We start from the raw sequence: 13,609 nt of genomic DNA on the forward strand, positions 1-13,609 counted from the left end.
TAAATGAAATGCTCCACTATTTAGGGCCTGGGGTTGCCATGGTAATTTTTTTATTTTTTATTTTTATTGTGGGTGGGGTGGGGGGTGGGGGGCATGTTTGATGCAGTTTACACCTGGATAACTGTTTAAATGTAACTGCGGGGATAACCCTAATGAATGAATCTAAATGAGTGAGAATCAGACTGGTCACTGCTCGTGAAGGTCCCCAAATCACTGGTCAGTCTAAACCATAGATTACATCTGTGTGCACACAGGTGTAGGCTACCTGCAGCCTTGGGGGTGTGCGCGCGCAAGAGCGTTTGTTGACAATGAGAATAGGGGGAGAATAAAATGTTTACTATCCCCTCTAACATTTCTATACATTGATCCAGACCCACCCAGTTATCTCCTCCTGTGTGCCCCCGCGGTGCCTCTGTGCTCCGCCGTTAATCCCCACATTCTCCACCCCGATCCCGGCCCTTTGTGCCTGGGCACGCGCTGGACTGCTGACCGAGGTCCGAACATACCGGAGCGCCTTTGTTTGCGAGCACCGGCTGCACTATAGGATCTGCTGAGCTGGCCCGCTGGAGCAGGGACAACAGCAGCCGCGGCGGGAGCGCGCCTCACCCCTCCCAGCAGGCCCTGCGGCCCGAACGGACTGGCTGTGCGTGGTCCGGGGGTCGGAGAGCCGTGGAGGGAGGGGCGCGCATCCGCAGGCGCGCGCGCGCTCTCCCCGAACCGTCGGTATAAAACTGAAGCGCCAGATTCTCTCAAAGCTCTACGCGAGGCAGGCGGTAGGCGCGTACCACTCCCGAGCTCTTCCAATAAAGTGCCAATCTAGGTAAGGCTGCATCTCTGCTTTCGACTCGGCTTAGGTCAGACAGACAGGTGCGCTCCAGGTGCTTCACACACACACACACTGAAAACCAAAAGCACTTTCTGAAACACCTGTAACCAGCTACTTGATAACACTTGTAATGGAACATATTTCACTTCTATTTTATTCATTGGATTTTTGTGTTTAACATTTAAAGTGTCAATTATTTTTTGCCCAGACTCAGTTTAGCTGTTTAGTAGAGTTTTATGAATTCTGTCAGAATATTCAAGCTACATTAAAAAAAAGTGTTCATCTTATAACTGGGAGTGACACTGTGTTGAACACAATCATGCTAATGTAAAACAAGTTGTCAGACAGGTTAATATGTTGTTGAATGACTGACACTCTAGAGGAGTCCCTGAAGGCAACTTCTTTACTTCCTCCTCTGTGTCCTCATGTGCCACCTCAGGAGTAAAGATGTACAGAACTACAAGGTCCCCAATGATGCAGCCACTGGTCAACTCAGGAATGGGCATGGCTCCTTTCTTCAAGGTAAACTCACACTTGACCGAGCACATATCAGCGCACTCCAAAATGAGATTTCGAACTGGACCAGATGAAGCTGGAGGCACTGATGTGTTACATTATGAGTCCTGTGCGTCTCTCTGCTTGAGACTTTACTGCCGATTGATTTCCTCGCTCCTCCCCTGGTTCTGGTCTCCTCAGGTGACTGTGTTCGAGCAGGAGCATTTCCAGGGCAAGTGCCTGGAGTTCACCTCCGAGTGCTGCAACATCCAGGAGTGCGGACTGGACAACATCCGTTCCATCAGGGTGGAGAGCGGAGCGTAAGTCTCCCAAACTTTGTCTCTGGTAACAAGAGAAAATTTAGTTTACTGAACATTAATAAAACTATATGAAGCACACTGATGGGGTGAATCGAGGGAAACTATTAGCCCGTGCCCATTTGTTGTCCCTGAATACATCGATGACAAACAAAAGAGGAAGTACAGAGGTGTCATGTAGGATACTTTAAGCACTACCTTTGTACTGTAGTTCTTAAACCACAAAAGATATGTGTTCATTTTCCAAATACTGTGAATCCTATGAATGTCTTCAGATTCCCCAAAAGTTAGATAGCAGAGGGAAACTTCTTCAAAGTGATAAGTGATGTCTGTGGATCATCATGTGATCTCTCCCCTCCCTCTGTGTAGCTGGGTGGGTTTCGAGCACCATGACTTCCAGGGCCAGCAGTTCATCCTGGAGAGAGGAGAGTACCCCCACTGGGACGCTTACAGCGGTTCCCTCTCCTACCACGTGGAGCGCCTCATGTCTCTGCGCCCCATCTACTGCGCCGTGAGTGCATCCTGACTCCTACTGTTCCAGTCACGACCACAAAGCAGCTCGTCCAAAATAAAACAAAACAAAAAAAAAATCACAAACGTTTTCTCTCTCCCACGCAGGCCCACCAGAGCAGCCGCATGATCATCTTTGAGAGGGAGAACTTCATGGGCCGCAGCGTGGAGATCTGCGACGACTACCCCTCTCTGCAGGGCATGGGCTGGATGATGCCTGAAGTTGGCTCCATGCACGTCCAGTGTGGCGCGTGAGTTATTGATGAACTCCTCTGTTTGAATTTGACAGTGTTAACAGTAACAGTCGGTAACAGTGGGATTTTCTTACATTAAGTCTGTGTGTACTTCTAAGTGTTATGTTTCTGTTCCTTTAATGATCCAACATCCCCACACGGGCCATTCAATTCAACTGACACACTCTCAAGTAAATGTATATTACTATAATCCCTTATCAGCTTGTGTTGTATGTAACAGACATACCAGCTGAAAGCTCTGACAGTGTACTAAATCCCCACTCTGTCATACTCTGTCACTGCAGCTCATGCAGCTCCCTAAAATAGTTCCACTAACCCTTGCTGCCTTCTCTGTCCGCCCCACAGCTTCGTGTGCTACCAGTACCCTGGCTACAGGGGCCAGCAGTACATCATGGAGTGTGAGAGACACAGCGGAGACTACCAGCACTGGAGGAACTGGGGCTCCCACTGTCAGACCCCCCAGATCCAGTCCATCAGGCGCATCCAGCACTGAGGGGAGGAGGACAGGCTGAGACTGAGGCCACGGCCCACAGACAGCACCTCCCCTTGACTCCCCCTCCCATTACCCATTACCCTCCTTTTTCTTTCTTTCTCTCTCCAAACCTTTCCTTCCTCTTGATTTGAGCCGCCCCAAATCTCCCACACCACCCACCCTCCTCCGAGTCAACACCACCACTGATTTACAGCCGCTGCCAGAGTGTGATAAGAGACAATATCGCACTGTTAAAGCACATGGAAACACACGCCCCACACAACAACACGCTCACACAACGCTGATGTTAACTGACACTCGCGCAGTGTCTTTTTATTTGGTTTAGAGGTGCCCTACGCACATCCACACACGCAAACACACACCTGCGCTGTACTCTCACCTGAGCTGGGCGATGAGTAGAACGTTTTCCTCGGCGAGCCGGAGCCAAACAGAGGCGGTGGGGGGAGGGGGGGAGAAGCGAACGACCACGAAAAAAACCCTCCCCGGCCGCATTCTCTCTCGTCAGTGCAGCGGACCGTGCTGCGGTGCAGCTCAGATGTGTTCTGTTGTTGTGTGTAGGAGGTTGATCCACAGGTTGATGACTAATAAACTCATTTTCACTTCATGGATTCTTGTTTTATTACTGATAGGTTTGTGTGTGTGATACCTGAGAGAGCATGGATTTTTAGAAACATGAATAAAGTGGGCTGTCCACTCCCCTCTCTCTGCAGCACCAAGCACACAGGCGTTTTTCTCTTCACACAGAGCAGTAGTTGTGGTTTCCTAGAGGAGATATCAGTTGCACTGTTTTCACAGTGGGGAAAAAAAAAGCACCAAAATGGAAAAAGGCTGCAAATAAATAAAACACAAGCAAATTAAGAAATACTTCTGATGACTTTTGACACTGATGATGAGCTTCATATTCACTAATGTTGTACAAACCTGATACCGAAAACAAGGAAATCTTTATTGAGAAGTGCCACGAGGAACGTTGTCAAACATAATGACGAGAGTTTTTCTGGAACATTTACAAACTGTGGCAGAACAGAGGCAGGAACTATCAATCGTATTTACAACTGATATAGTCGCAGTCATATTTACAACTAATAAAACACTCTTGATTCCTTTGACAGCACATAAACCTGATTTTTTTTGTGAGTGAACCTCTTTCTAAACTGTTTGGTTAGTGTTGTTTTCAACACGTGACACGTTAAAACAAACTTTTCTGAACATTTCTCTTTAACAGTAACAAATCCTGAACCTAGCAGCAACAAACTTGTAAATCTCTATATAAAATCAATGGGTAAATATTTACAAAGTACAAAAAATGAACAATTCCAGTCACCTTTGACAGCTGTTAAGTGTCCACTCAAGAGCAGAAACTAAAGCTCTGCACATAAACTATAGTCCTTGCCCTGTTGATCAGTTCAGCAACTTTATGCACAATGATGCAAATCTGATTCTTCTCACCACATTAATCTGCCTTTCAATCTGAACAAGTAGCAAACAAGTTGCTCACAGTTTTTCTTTTCCTAAACATAGGAAAACAAAAATCCCTCACGTGATTGTCAGATGAACACAACAAAAACAGAAGATGGTCTTGATCATCTGTCACTGTTCATTTCCCTACCTGCCTCTAAAACTCACAGTTAAATCAAACAAATTCAGGATTTTTTCTGTGAAATTTTAGAAATAACACAAACCGAAGCAGACGACTACAAAAGAAAATCTCTGCCTGTTTGCACTGGGTTGGATGGCTCACATGCTAATGGAGCACCTCAGTCATGAATTGTCTATTAACAAGCTCACCTTCATTCATAGTAGCAAAGACCACAGATGAAGCGCAGCCCATCTTTTCTCCGACAACATCGACGTAGTCGTCTGCTTCGTCTTCCTCACCTTCTGACGACTCTGTCCAGTTGATGATGACCGGATCAGGGGCGGGGCTGGAACCTCCAATCACGTCTATGTCGTCGTCCTCCCAGCTTCCTGTTGACCTCACGCTGGCCTCTTTTACTGAAAGCGAAGTGCTTTCTGAGTGTTCTCGGCAGTCGTCTGTGCGCTCCTCTGGGTCTGCGTCTCCATCCACATCGATTATCTCATCACCGCTGCCCTCCACCTCTTCACCCGTCAAACTCTCCTCTGTTTCTCTGAGTTTGATTTCCCTGCTCACTGGTTTTACTTCTTGATCTCTGTCTCCTACACTGGTCAGTGAAACAGTCTCTACATCGATCCCGTCCTCTGTCTCTATGGTTGCTTGTTCAGAGAGAGAGTCTACAGACTGACAGCTGGGTACGCATGTTTCAGACATTTTCTCAAAGCAAACCCTTTTTGCCACGGTGGCATCAACACTTGTCTCCTCTTCTGACTCTGCTCCCCTCTTCTTTCTCCTCCCTGTAGGTTCCTCTGCCTCTTCCTGTGGCTGGACGGTCATTTCCTCCTCGTGTCTCTCTTGATTTTTCTCTCGTTTGTTCGTGCCACAGGACTCCGCAGGCTGCTGCTGATTTGGTGGTGTCGAACTCCCATCATTAGATAAACTGAGAAGTTGTCCATTTTTCTTGGACCTGCCTCGACCACGATTTGGTTGACCTGCTGTGTCTGGTTGTTTCCTGACAAATGGCTCCTTAAGAAAGGGCATACTGTCCTGTAAAACAAATTCACTTTATTAAATTAAAACACACTCAAAATGTGAAGAACAGATGTTTGGAAAACACATATTTGAAATGATCAGTGCTCACCATGATATTTGCTTCTTTGAACCTACTCCTGATCGGGTAGATCTTTCTGCCACACAACACCAGCTGACTCTTTTCAGACAAACTGCCAGAAAGAGTGTTTCACTGATGATGAACTGCACTTCGCTTTTACAGGATTCTGAAAAATGTATAAGCGCAGACAAACCTCTCAATACAGCTTCTTTCACAATCTGTGGATGTCACAACCCAATTCCAGCTACATATTAACATTAGTTATCAGACTTAAAAAACTGTTTTTCTGGTTGACTTTAACGGACACATCAGTGTAGAGTAGTAAGAAATGTGTTTCACCTTGACTTCCAGACTCTGAGAGCTGTGTTCCTGCAGTGTAACTCTGACTGGCAGCGGTCCACTCCTCTCCAGTTCCACCACAGGCCTCCACTGGAGCTGTTTGTCTCCTTGGTCCTGAAGGATTTTGGACTTTGGGTCACTCGTTGACACTGGCTTCTTCACCCACACCTTCTTCCTCTCTAAAGAGAGCAGATATTGTTTTTTCCTCCTCCTTTTCTGTCGTTTGGCTTGTTCACCGACTGTCTCTGGTGCTCCCTCTGCATTTTGTGAGCTGCGAGCTGAGGCCTTTTGTGGGTTTGAGCGACTTGCTGGTGTTTCAGCTTTATCACTCTGCTGCAATTCAGCTGTTTGAGAGTGTATGACTGGACATTGTATGTGTGTATTCTGGACATGAGGGGTTTTGGTCCGGGTCGTGGGTTTCCTGTGTTTGTTCAGGACAGTGTAAAGCTTGCTGGCCTCCGTGGAGCTGTCACCATCCACCTCTTCCTCATCCCTGGCACTACAGTTGTCAACGTGTTGCTCAAACGACTGGAGGAAGTGGTCCAGCATCACATTCAGCTCTCCCTCTCCTTGCTGCTGCAGAACCGGTGTCTCACCGTTTTCAGAAGTGGAACCGCCGGTTCCTCTTGCTACAGCAACAACCTGAGTAGACCCATGAAAACCTGGAGCTGCTTCCTGAGGCCCAGTGGTGCAGCCTTGTTGTTTGCTTTTGGCCAAATTATTCCCAGGGGAGGCATTGGTACAACTGCTGCTACTGGCTGGAAGAGGAGGCTGACTGTTGTTGTTGTTTGGTAAAATGTCGAGTCCCATCATCACTTCCTCCAGAAGGCGATCGATGTGCTCGGGCTGGTCCTCGTGAGGTGGTGGTGCCGGAGGAGGGAGGGAGGTGGTGTGGAGGAGGGACGACGCTGCAGGTGACAGCAGGATGGGAGATGGAGAAGGCTGGAGGGAGGAGGAGGATAAGGTATGAACGTTGTAGAATTGCATGGGAGTGGAAGAAAAGGAAACTGATGTTGATGTTTTCGCCCTCGTGCTCTGAGCCCAGCCAGCCGGTAGACTGTCCTATAACCAGGGAGAGAAGTGTATTAATTACAGTACAAAACAAAATGCAGAAAGTTCAAGGCATTAAAATGTGTTTTGAGTTATTTTACACTGACTATACACTGATCTGAGTGAATTCACAAATCACTAAGCAGAGCTGTTGAGCACAAACAGAAGACAGCACCCTCACCTGTTTACTCTGCTGCGTTGTGCTCCTCCTTCCACGCTGTGTGTTACCTCCTCCTCCTCCTCCTCCTCCTCCTCCCTCATTGTGTAGTAGCAGGTCTCCACTCTGGCTGATCTCCCACACTTTGCCGCGCCTTCTCACCCTCTGGCTCTTGGCCGGCGTCAGAAGCTCTCTCGTCTTCAGGTACAGCTTCCTGCCCGCAGCTCCTCCGCCCTGACCCGTCCTGGACGTCCTCATCCCCCACCTCTGCAGGAACACCTTCTGCAGCCTGCTCACCCCAACATCCTGCACGTCCACCGTCTGCGTTAATCCCCCTCTCCCCCTCCCTCCTGTTCTTGCTCTTGGTCTCCTGGCTCGTCTCTCTCCCGACCCGGCTCTCCTTGCACCTCCCACCCCTGCCCCATGTCTCTGTCCTGGTCGGCCCCTGCAGGGGCCATTCTCTTTGTTCGGGTTCAGGAAGTAGTTGATGAATCCTGGGATGTTGCCTTGGAACTGTTCGAGCCGCTCGTCCTCCCACTCTTCACCCTCTGTGTTATCTCCAGCTGCTCCCTGAGGACCAGTCCACCAGCTCTGAGGATCAGCGGCACACAGGGTCGTTTGATTGGAAAAAGGCAGGAGAGACATGGGAACTGAGGTGTACGGCGGTGCCACAACAGCAACAGATGTGTGTCCAATTTGAATAGAGGCTGCAGGAGCAGAGGAATGTTGGGGTGTTTGGTTTTCCTCTGGTGGGTAGACGAGGGAAATGGGAACGTAGGGAATTTGAGAGGGAACAAGATGGGAATGCGTCTGTGCTAAACCCTGGAGTGCAGCCATATCAGTGGTCTCACAGGAAGCTGCTGAGTGAGTAGGGGGAGCTCTGTTTACCTGGAGCTCCTTTGTCTGAGTCCTCATGTCTTTCTCCCCACCTGACAGCGTCTCCCTCCACAGAAAAGTGCTCCCATCCCTCACCTCTCTCCTCCACCTGCTCCCCCATCTGTCCTCATTCTCCTCAAGCATCAGTGGCTCTGTCTGAACTCCCACCTCTGTGCACTGGCCACCCCCCTCCTCGTTTCTGCTTTTACGATCGCTTTTCGTGACCTCCACCAGTCCATGGATGCCCAGTTTGGCTGCAGCTGAAACAGCCTCTTGTTTCTCCTTCTCCCCTTCCCCCGCCATCTCTCCGGAGTACAGCAGTCTGACCATGTGGAGCAAGGTGCAGGCCCCAAGAGCCTGGAACTCCAGGAGACGGCTCTGTCCTGCAGGGGGCGCTGGCGAAGAGGTCAGGGCGGAGGAGACATAGGGGCTGATGGCGGAGAGAACACAACTGTGTGCGGGCACTGAAACACCTGGAGGAGAGGAGGGCAGGAGTCAATAAAGATAATGAGGTCAACTACTACATGAAATTAGAATATGAGATGTTAGGAAGAGAAATGGGCTGAATTTACATGTTTGATATTCGATTGTTTCTGTGAGTGTTTTCATACCGTCTGCCTTGAGCAGAGTGTCACAGAACTGGCTGCACTGTTGCTGTTTCTGCAGCTCAGCGAGGAGGAGGGCTTCAAATCCTGGTTTCTGGTAGCACCACATTTCCCCATCCACTTTAGAAGATGAGCCTAAAGGAGAAGAGATAAGAGGGTGAAATATTGAGCTGAAACCTGCTGAAATCTAGTAGTCTGTAACACTTTGTGCCTGAGCGTCAAATCAATTAAAGTTTCTGAAAGTGTAGCAAGAGAGATTGTTTTTCAGCAAGAAAAAAACAGATGTGTTTGTGGAAGTGGCCTCATATGTACCAAATAAAAATACATGATGATATGTCTTTTATTAACTGATGTTGAGCATCACTGAGTCAGTCTGGGATGACATGAAGAGATGTACGTTGAAAAACTGTACCCGAGAGACCTGGTTTTAGATATAATATATGACATAAAATGTGGTCACAGCAAATACTGATTTGATTGAGGGTTTTTCAGTTTACTGCACCTTATACAAAGTTAACTGATAAATAAGCTTTTGAAAGCATGCTCACTTTTTGCCTAAAACTTTTATTTTGAAATGGGTCATCTGCATAAGGAGTACTTCATGCATATTTTGATGATAACGCGTTAGTACTTTTACTCAACTAAAACTTTGGATGCATGAGTTTTATTTGTAAAAGTATTCCTACACTGTGGTGTTGCTGTTTTTACTTCAGTAAAAGAAACTAATGAAGTGTTAAAACTGCGGTCCGTGTCCAGGGACCTGTCCGGTATCATCAAAGCACACCTGCAGGTTAGCATCCCTGCTGACAACTAGCAGGCAGCTAACGATGCACCGGTCAGCGAGGGCGCCCAGAGTGAGCAGGTGTAACCCAGTCATGACTGACCACGTTAGTTAACATGTCATGAACATCACATTATCTGCCTTAACTAAACCTCCGAGTACAACCTGAGGTGTTGGAGCTACTTTCTCCCGGCTGACTGTAACAAACGCGGGCAGGTGACAGACACCGGCTTCACTCACCGTCTCAAAGCTCTCTGTAAATCCACTCCCACGGCAAAGAAATTAAAACACTCCGTTTTAACATAAATATTCAACCCTATTCAAAGTAAAGTTAATGGACTGTGTGGTTTTTTTTTGTTGGTTTTTTGTCCATTTTGGCGAGGTCATCCACAGGTCAACGTGGTCCAGCGGTAACTTCAAGCTGTAGTTTGTCTCGTCAACAGCAGGTGGCAGGAGTGTCACCACACAGCAGACCGGGCAGAAACAACAATAAAAACGATAAAGTTCACTCTTGTGACTTCCTTCTTCGTCTGAATACACAACAAACTAGCTGAGCTTTTTTCATAAAGTTTATAATATTATTTTTTATTTATTTGAATCCTCACATTAGCTGTTTGTTATTTTTCCTGGGGTCAATAGGGGCAAATTCATAGCATCGTTTAAATTATATAAATCAAGCAAATAAAATTAAGATTACATTCATATGAACCTACACAAATACATGCATTTACATATGGGAAGGGTAATGAAATAAAAGAAGGTGCAGTAAAGCAGTGCTTTGGTATTATAATCAGTAGTCAGGCAGCACACACACTGAAGTCTACCCAGTCTCCAGCAAAGAACAATACACTTTTCATTATAGTCTTAGCAGGGACACAGACACTTTGAGGAGCTGTTGTTCTATCAGAGGTTTTCTAGTAAACAATGGTAAATTGTTCCTTTGAATTGCTGCTCTGTACAGTTTTCATTAAACATTAGTTGTAGGTTGAAGAACATATACTGCGTTGTTGACACTGCTTTTAGAGAGATGTTGGTTCAGCTTGGTTCAGTTGGTGTTGTGACTTCTCTACTTGTGCTTTAACACTGCACTTTGATGGTTAATATTTATATTTAATGGTTAACAGTTGTCACATGGGGCCACATTAGCTGCTGTTCAGTAAAAGTTACATACATAAACATTCCTCAGTTGAAATGTGGTTTAATGTACTTGATTACTTCTCTTTCTTTGTTGTTGTTGTTGGACACTTCTGTGCACATGTCCATTTGTATCTATAGTGGAGTGTGGTTAAACACCATGAACGGCACATTACTGTGGCTGAAGACACTCTCTGCACTGAGACACAGTAAAACATAATCCTGTGTTAACTGTTCCCACCCAACTCTCCCACAGTCTTTTCAAGATCTTATTTAAGATACCAAACCATCTTAATGACTGGTCTTGGATACCCCACCACTGAGTAATATGAATAAACAAATTAACAAGATGTTATTTTTATCCACCTCTACATTGTCTTGTACAGCTACCAGTCTGCCTGCCTGTCAGCCCCTGCAGTCATGAGTGCACGTCATTCATGGTCTCTAAAATGTCTCTCCAAGGCTTGTGTGAGACTGTGCAGGTGGGGAAAGCCCAGGGTCAAAGGAACAAAGGACATAAGATACAACCCTCCAGCCATCTGAAACACTTTTATTATATGTTATCTGAGGGAGATGACAAATGGTTTCTACAATATATCAAATGAACTGAATCTTCATAGTTAAGTCCAGGTGTTTGAATGAGATCTGCCACTGTGATCTCCTCCAAGGTCACAACAGGGGACAGAAATGGAGGCAGCGGGCGTATTCGATGACTTCATGATATTCAGTCTACCATTTAACAGATCTGCACTGATCTGATACATGAATGTATGATGAAACTGACCTCAGCAAGTGGATCATGTATCAGCCACAGTGTAACTATCCACATTATATACAGCTTCTTAGTAATCAACATTATAAAATTCACTGTTTCCATCATCAGTTACATTCACTCAGGCACAGACGGACACTGACTCCATTTTTTATTGCCACAGTTACCCCGGCTTCATGTTACCTTACGTAAAAATAATTCCGGTAATTTTTGCGCAGTGAGGTTTACAGGTTTTAAATTTGAGAAAAGGCCAGCGCTGGTATTAAACTGAATGCTTGGTATCAGCAGATGCCCCGAGCTGAGGAATCGGTGCCAGGAGAAAGTTGGACTAGTGCATCCTTACTAAGAAAAGAGAAAATACAAGATAAGAGTTTTTATAGAGGGAACAGTCATGTAGCCTTGAATGTTTTGGTTCTTGTAATTAAGTTTTATGGTAATTTTATTTTGTAATTGTGTGTATTTTTGACATTGTGTGTGTCTACAGCCATGTTGTATGTATTTTCTTCTTGGGTTTTGTGTATTTTAAAGGCCCATCTAGGGAGTGGCCTTGCAAATTAGCTGAGGTTATAAATGCTGTGGTATGTGGCACTGGTTCATACTATATATACTTGTCTCTACACAAATACACATTAGGTGCTTGATCAGGGGTTAGCAGCCACTGTCACAGACAGAAATACAGGAAAAACATATGATATATATAATATCAGCCAGCCACTTTTTCCAATTAAAAAGTCATACTAATTTATTATTATTTATTTAAATGATTTACAAAAACAAACCACTTGGATAACTGTGTCTTAAAAAGCACCATAACAACAAAAAGATGCAAAAGTCAGAGCCTCATGGAAAGTGTTGTCATATAGGGCCCTGGGTTATGTGTTGCAACCATAACTAGCTCTAGGGCCTGATAATTAGACAAGTAAGGCACAAATACACATTTCAAATAAAACCCAAAGAAAACACATTACATTTTCATTTACAGTCAGTTATCAGTCTGTGCTCTAAGTCTTGTTGTGATCCCACAGGAGTCCTTGTTGCTCATATCCACAGAGAAAAGAAAAGGTCAGCTCCTCACATAGTCTCGTTGTCTCTGTGCAGGTCAATGAGGACTTGCTGTAAGGACGAAGGGGGCACCGGACTGAAAACCTTGGTGGGCGTCGTCTGTTGGTTCAGAGTGGGCCGTGGCCAGCGCTCATTAAACTTGACAAAGAAGAGCGGGTCCTTGAAGGGCCCCCCGTAGATGATGGCCTGCATCAGGTAGACGAGGGCCACCACCAGGAAGCTGATGAGGAAGAAGGGGATGAAGGGCCTCAGGTGGTGCCAGGCCACTCCAAGCCCGTAGCCCAGGCCGCAGAACCCGCTCTGCTTCCCTGTGTGGGACGTGTGGCGGGAGGAGTCCGGGACGGGAGTGCGACTGGGGGACTCATCATCTGAGTTTGAAGAGGATGGACTAGGGACACCGAGTGAATCCATGAGTTACAAGGAAAAAAAAACAAAGCAGTTTCTTTGCTCTTAAAGTGATCTGTTTGTATTCACTTTCCTCCACAAATCAGCTACAGGGATCATAAGGAAGGAAACAGGCCACACATAATCTCCTGGTGGTGCGGTTTCCCTACCTTATCATGCATGGTAACAGGCCCAGTGGTGTCCCTAAGGTGGACTCCTACATTCCTCACAATCAATCATTCCTCTCTGAACATGAGCCGTGTTCCTTCGGTCTGATCCTCCCAGCAGTTTTCTCCCAGATCTCGTATGCTGGAGTTAAAAGTCGCTGCTTCTATTTGAGCTTCAGAGAGAGCGATAGAGAGGAAATGAAGAACAGCGGGGGAGCTTTAAATAGATATGACACCAAATGACAGGACACAGGGCGGGAGGGAGGGAAAATCTGCTGCTTTTGGTCGTCTCAAGTTTAAGGAGGGGTGCCTGTGTGTGTGTGTGTGTGTGGGGGGGGGGGGGGGGGGTACCAGCTGCACAGGTTACAAACATTTCACACAGTGACTAACACAGACATGCACACACACTTGTCAGGGAGATATTTGTAGCAGACAGAGAACAAAACCATTTATGTTTCTCTGCAGTTTATTGCAGCTCTAATAATACTGCAGTGTGGCAGGTGCAGCTGTAGGATTTTTATTAACGTACATAAACTTTACACTTGTCGTCTGTAAAGTTACAGAGGTCAGTGTACAGTCAAAGACTTTCTTTTACCTCGCTTCACTAAGAGCTGCTCTTTCTCATAGGTGGAGGTTTCTGGGGTGTATGCAGCCCAAAAAAAGGAATATATAAGGCTGAGAAAACTAACCCACTCCCGAC

The 13,609-nt window shown here is 46.3% G+C and overlaps 2 protein-coding genes across 3 annotated transcripts; one reads left to right on the plus strand and one right to left on the minus strand.

Moving 5' to 3' along the window:
* The first annotated feature begins 759 nt into the window (after positions 1–759).
* On the plus strand, positions 760–3,646 carry cryba1l1 (crystallin, beta A1, like 1). 2 transcript variants are annotated; one of them, XM_018679926.2, is made up of 6 exons: positions 760–820; positions 1,266–1,348; positions 1,523–1,641; positions 2,008–2,149; positions 2,257–2,399; positions 2,748–3,646. In XM_018679926.2, exons 2-6 carry the CDS (start codon positions 1,274–1,276, stop codon positions 2,893–2,895), a joined length of 627 nt encoding a protein of 208 aa, XP_018535442.1. In that variant the 5' UTR covers positions 760–820; positions 1,266–1,273; the 3' UTR covers positions 2,896–3,646. The 2 variants fall into 2 exon arrangements, with proteins under 2 accessions (XP_018535442.1, XP_050928545.1); XM_051072588.1 differs by lacking the exon at positions 760–820 and having other exon boundaries at positions 826–1,641.
* Positions 3,647–5,436: 1,790 nt separating this feature from the next.
* On the minus strand, positions 5,437–9,841 carry LOC108885544 (uncharacterized). The gene is made up of 6 exons (XM_018679928.2): positions 9,631–9,841; positions 8,616–8,729; positions 7,153–8,477; positions 5,922–6,983; positions 5,613–5,748; positions 5,437–5,518 (listed from the first exon to the last, which is right to left on the minus strand). The coding sequence occupies exons 2-5, from the start codon at positions 8,716–8,718 to the stop codon at positions 5,686–5,688; spliced, it is 2,553 nt and encodes an 850-aa protein (XP_018535444.1). The 5' UTR covers positions 8,719–8,729; positions 9,631–9,841; the 3' UTR covers positions 5,437–5,518; positions 5,613–5,685.
* Between the last annotated feature and the right edge of the window lie 3,768 nt (positions 9,842–13,609).

Source organism: Lates calcarifer, linkage group LG8 (genome assembly GCF_001640805.2).
Source record: "Lates calcarifer isolate ASB-BC8 linkage group LG8, TLL_Latcal_v3, whole genome shotgun sequence".
Lineage (NCBI taxonomy): Eukaryota > Metazoa > Chordata > Actinopteri > Centropomidae > Lates > Lates calcarifer.

What these genes read in the sequence shown, in the direction of transcription:
- LOC108885544 (XM_018679928.2), bottom strand. Translation starts at nt 8,718, where the DNA reads ATGTGGTGCTACCAGAAACCAGGATTTGAAGCCCTCCTCCTCGCTGAG. An exon ending in CAACGCAGCAGAGTAAACAG is followed by an intron (nt 6,984 to 7,152) that starts GTGAGGGTGCTG and finishes CCCTGGTTATAG; the next exon opens with GACAGTCTACCGGCTGGCTG. An exon ending in CTCAGAGTCTGGAAGTCAAG is followed by an intron (nt 5,749 to 5,921) that starts GTGAAACACATT and finishes TACATTTTTCAG; the next exon opens with AATCCTGTAAAAGCGAAGTG.
- cryba1l1 (XM_051072588.1), top strand. Translation starts at nt 1,274, where the DNA reads ATGTACAGAACTACAAGGTCCCCAATGATGCAGCCACTGGTCAACTCA. An exon ending in ATCAGGGTGGAGAGCGGAGC is followed by an intron (nt 1,642 to 2,007) that starts GTAAGTCTCCCA and finishes CCCTCTGTGTAG; the next exon opens with CTGGGTGGGTTTCGAGCACC. An exon ending in TGCGCCCCATCTACTGCGCC is followed by an intron (nt 2,150 to 2,256) that starts GTGAGTGCATCC and finishes TCTCCCACGCAG; the next exon opens with GCCCACCAGAGCAGCCGCAT.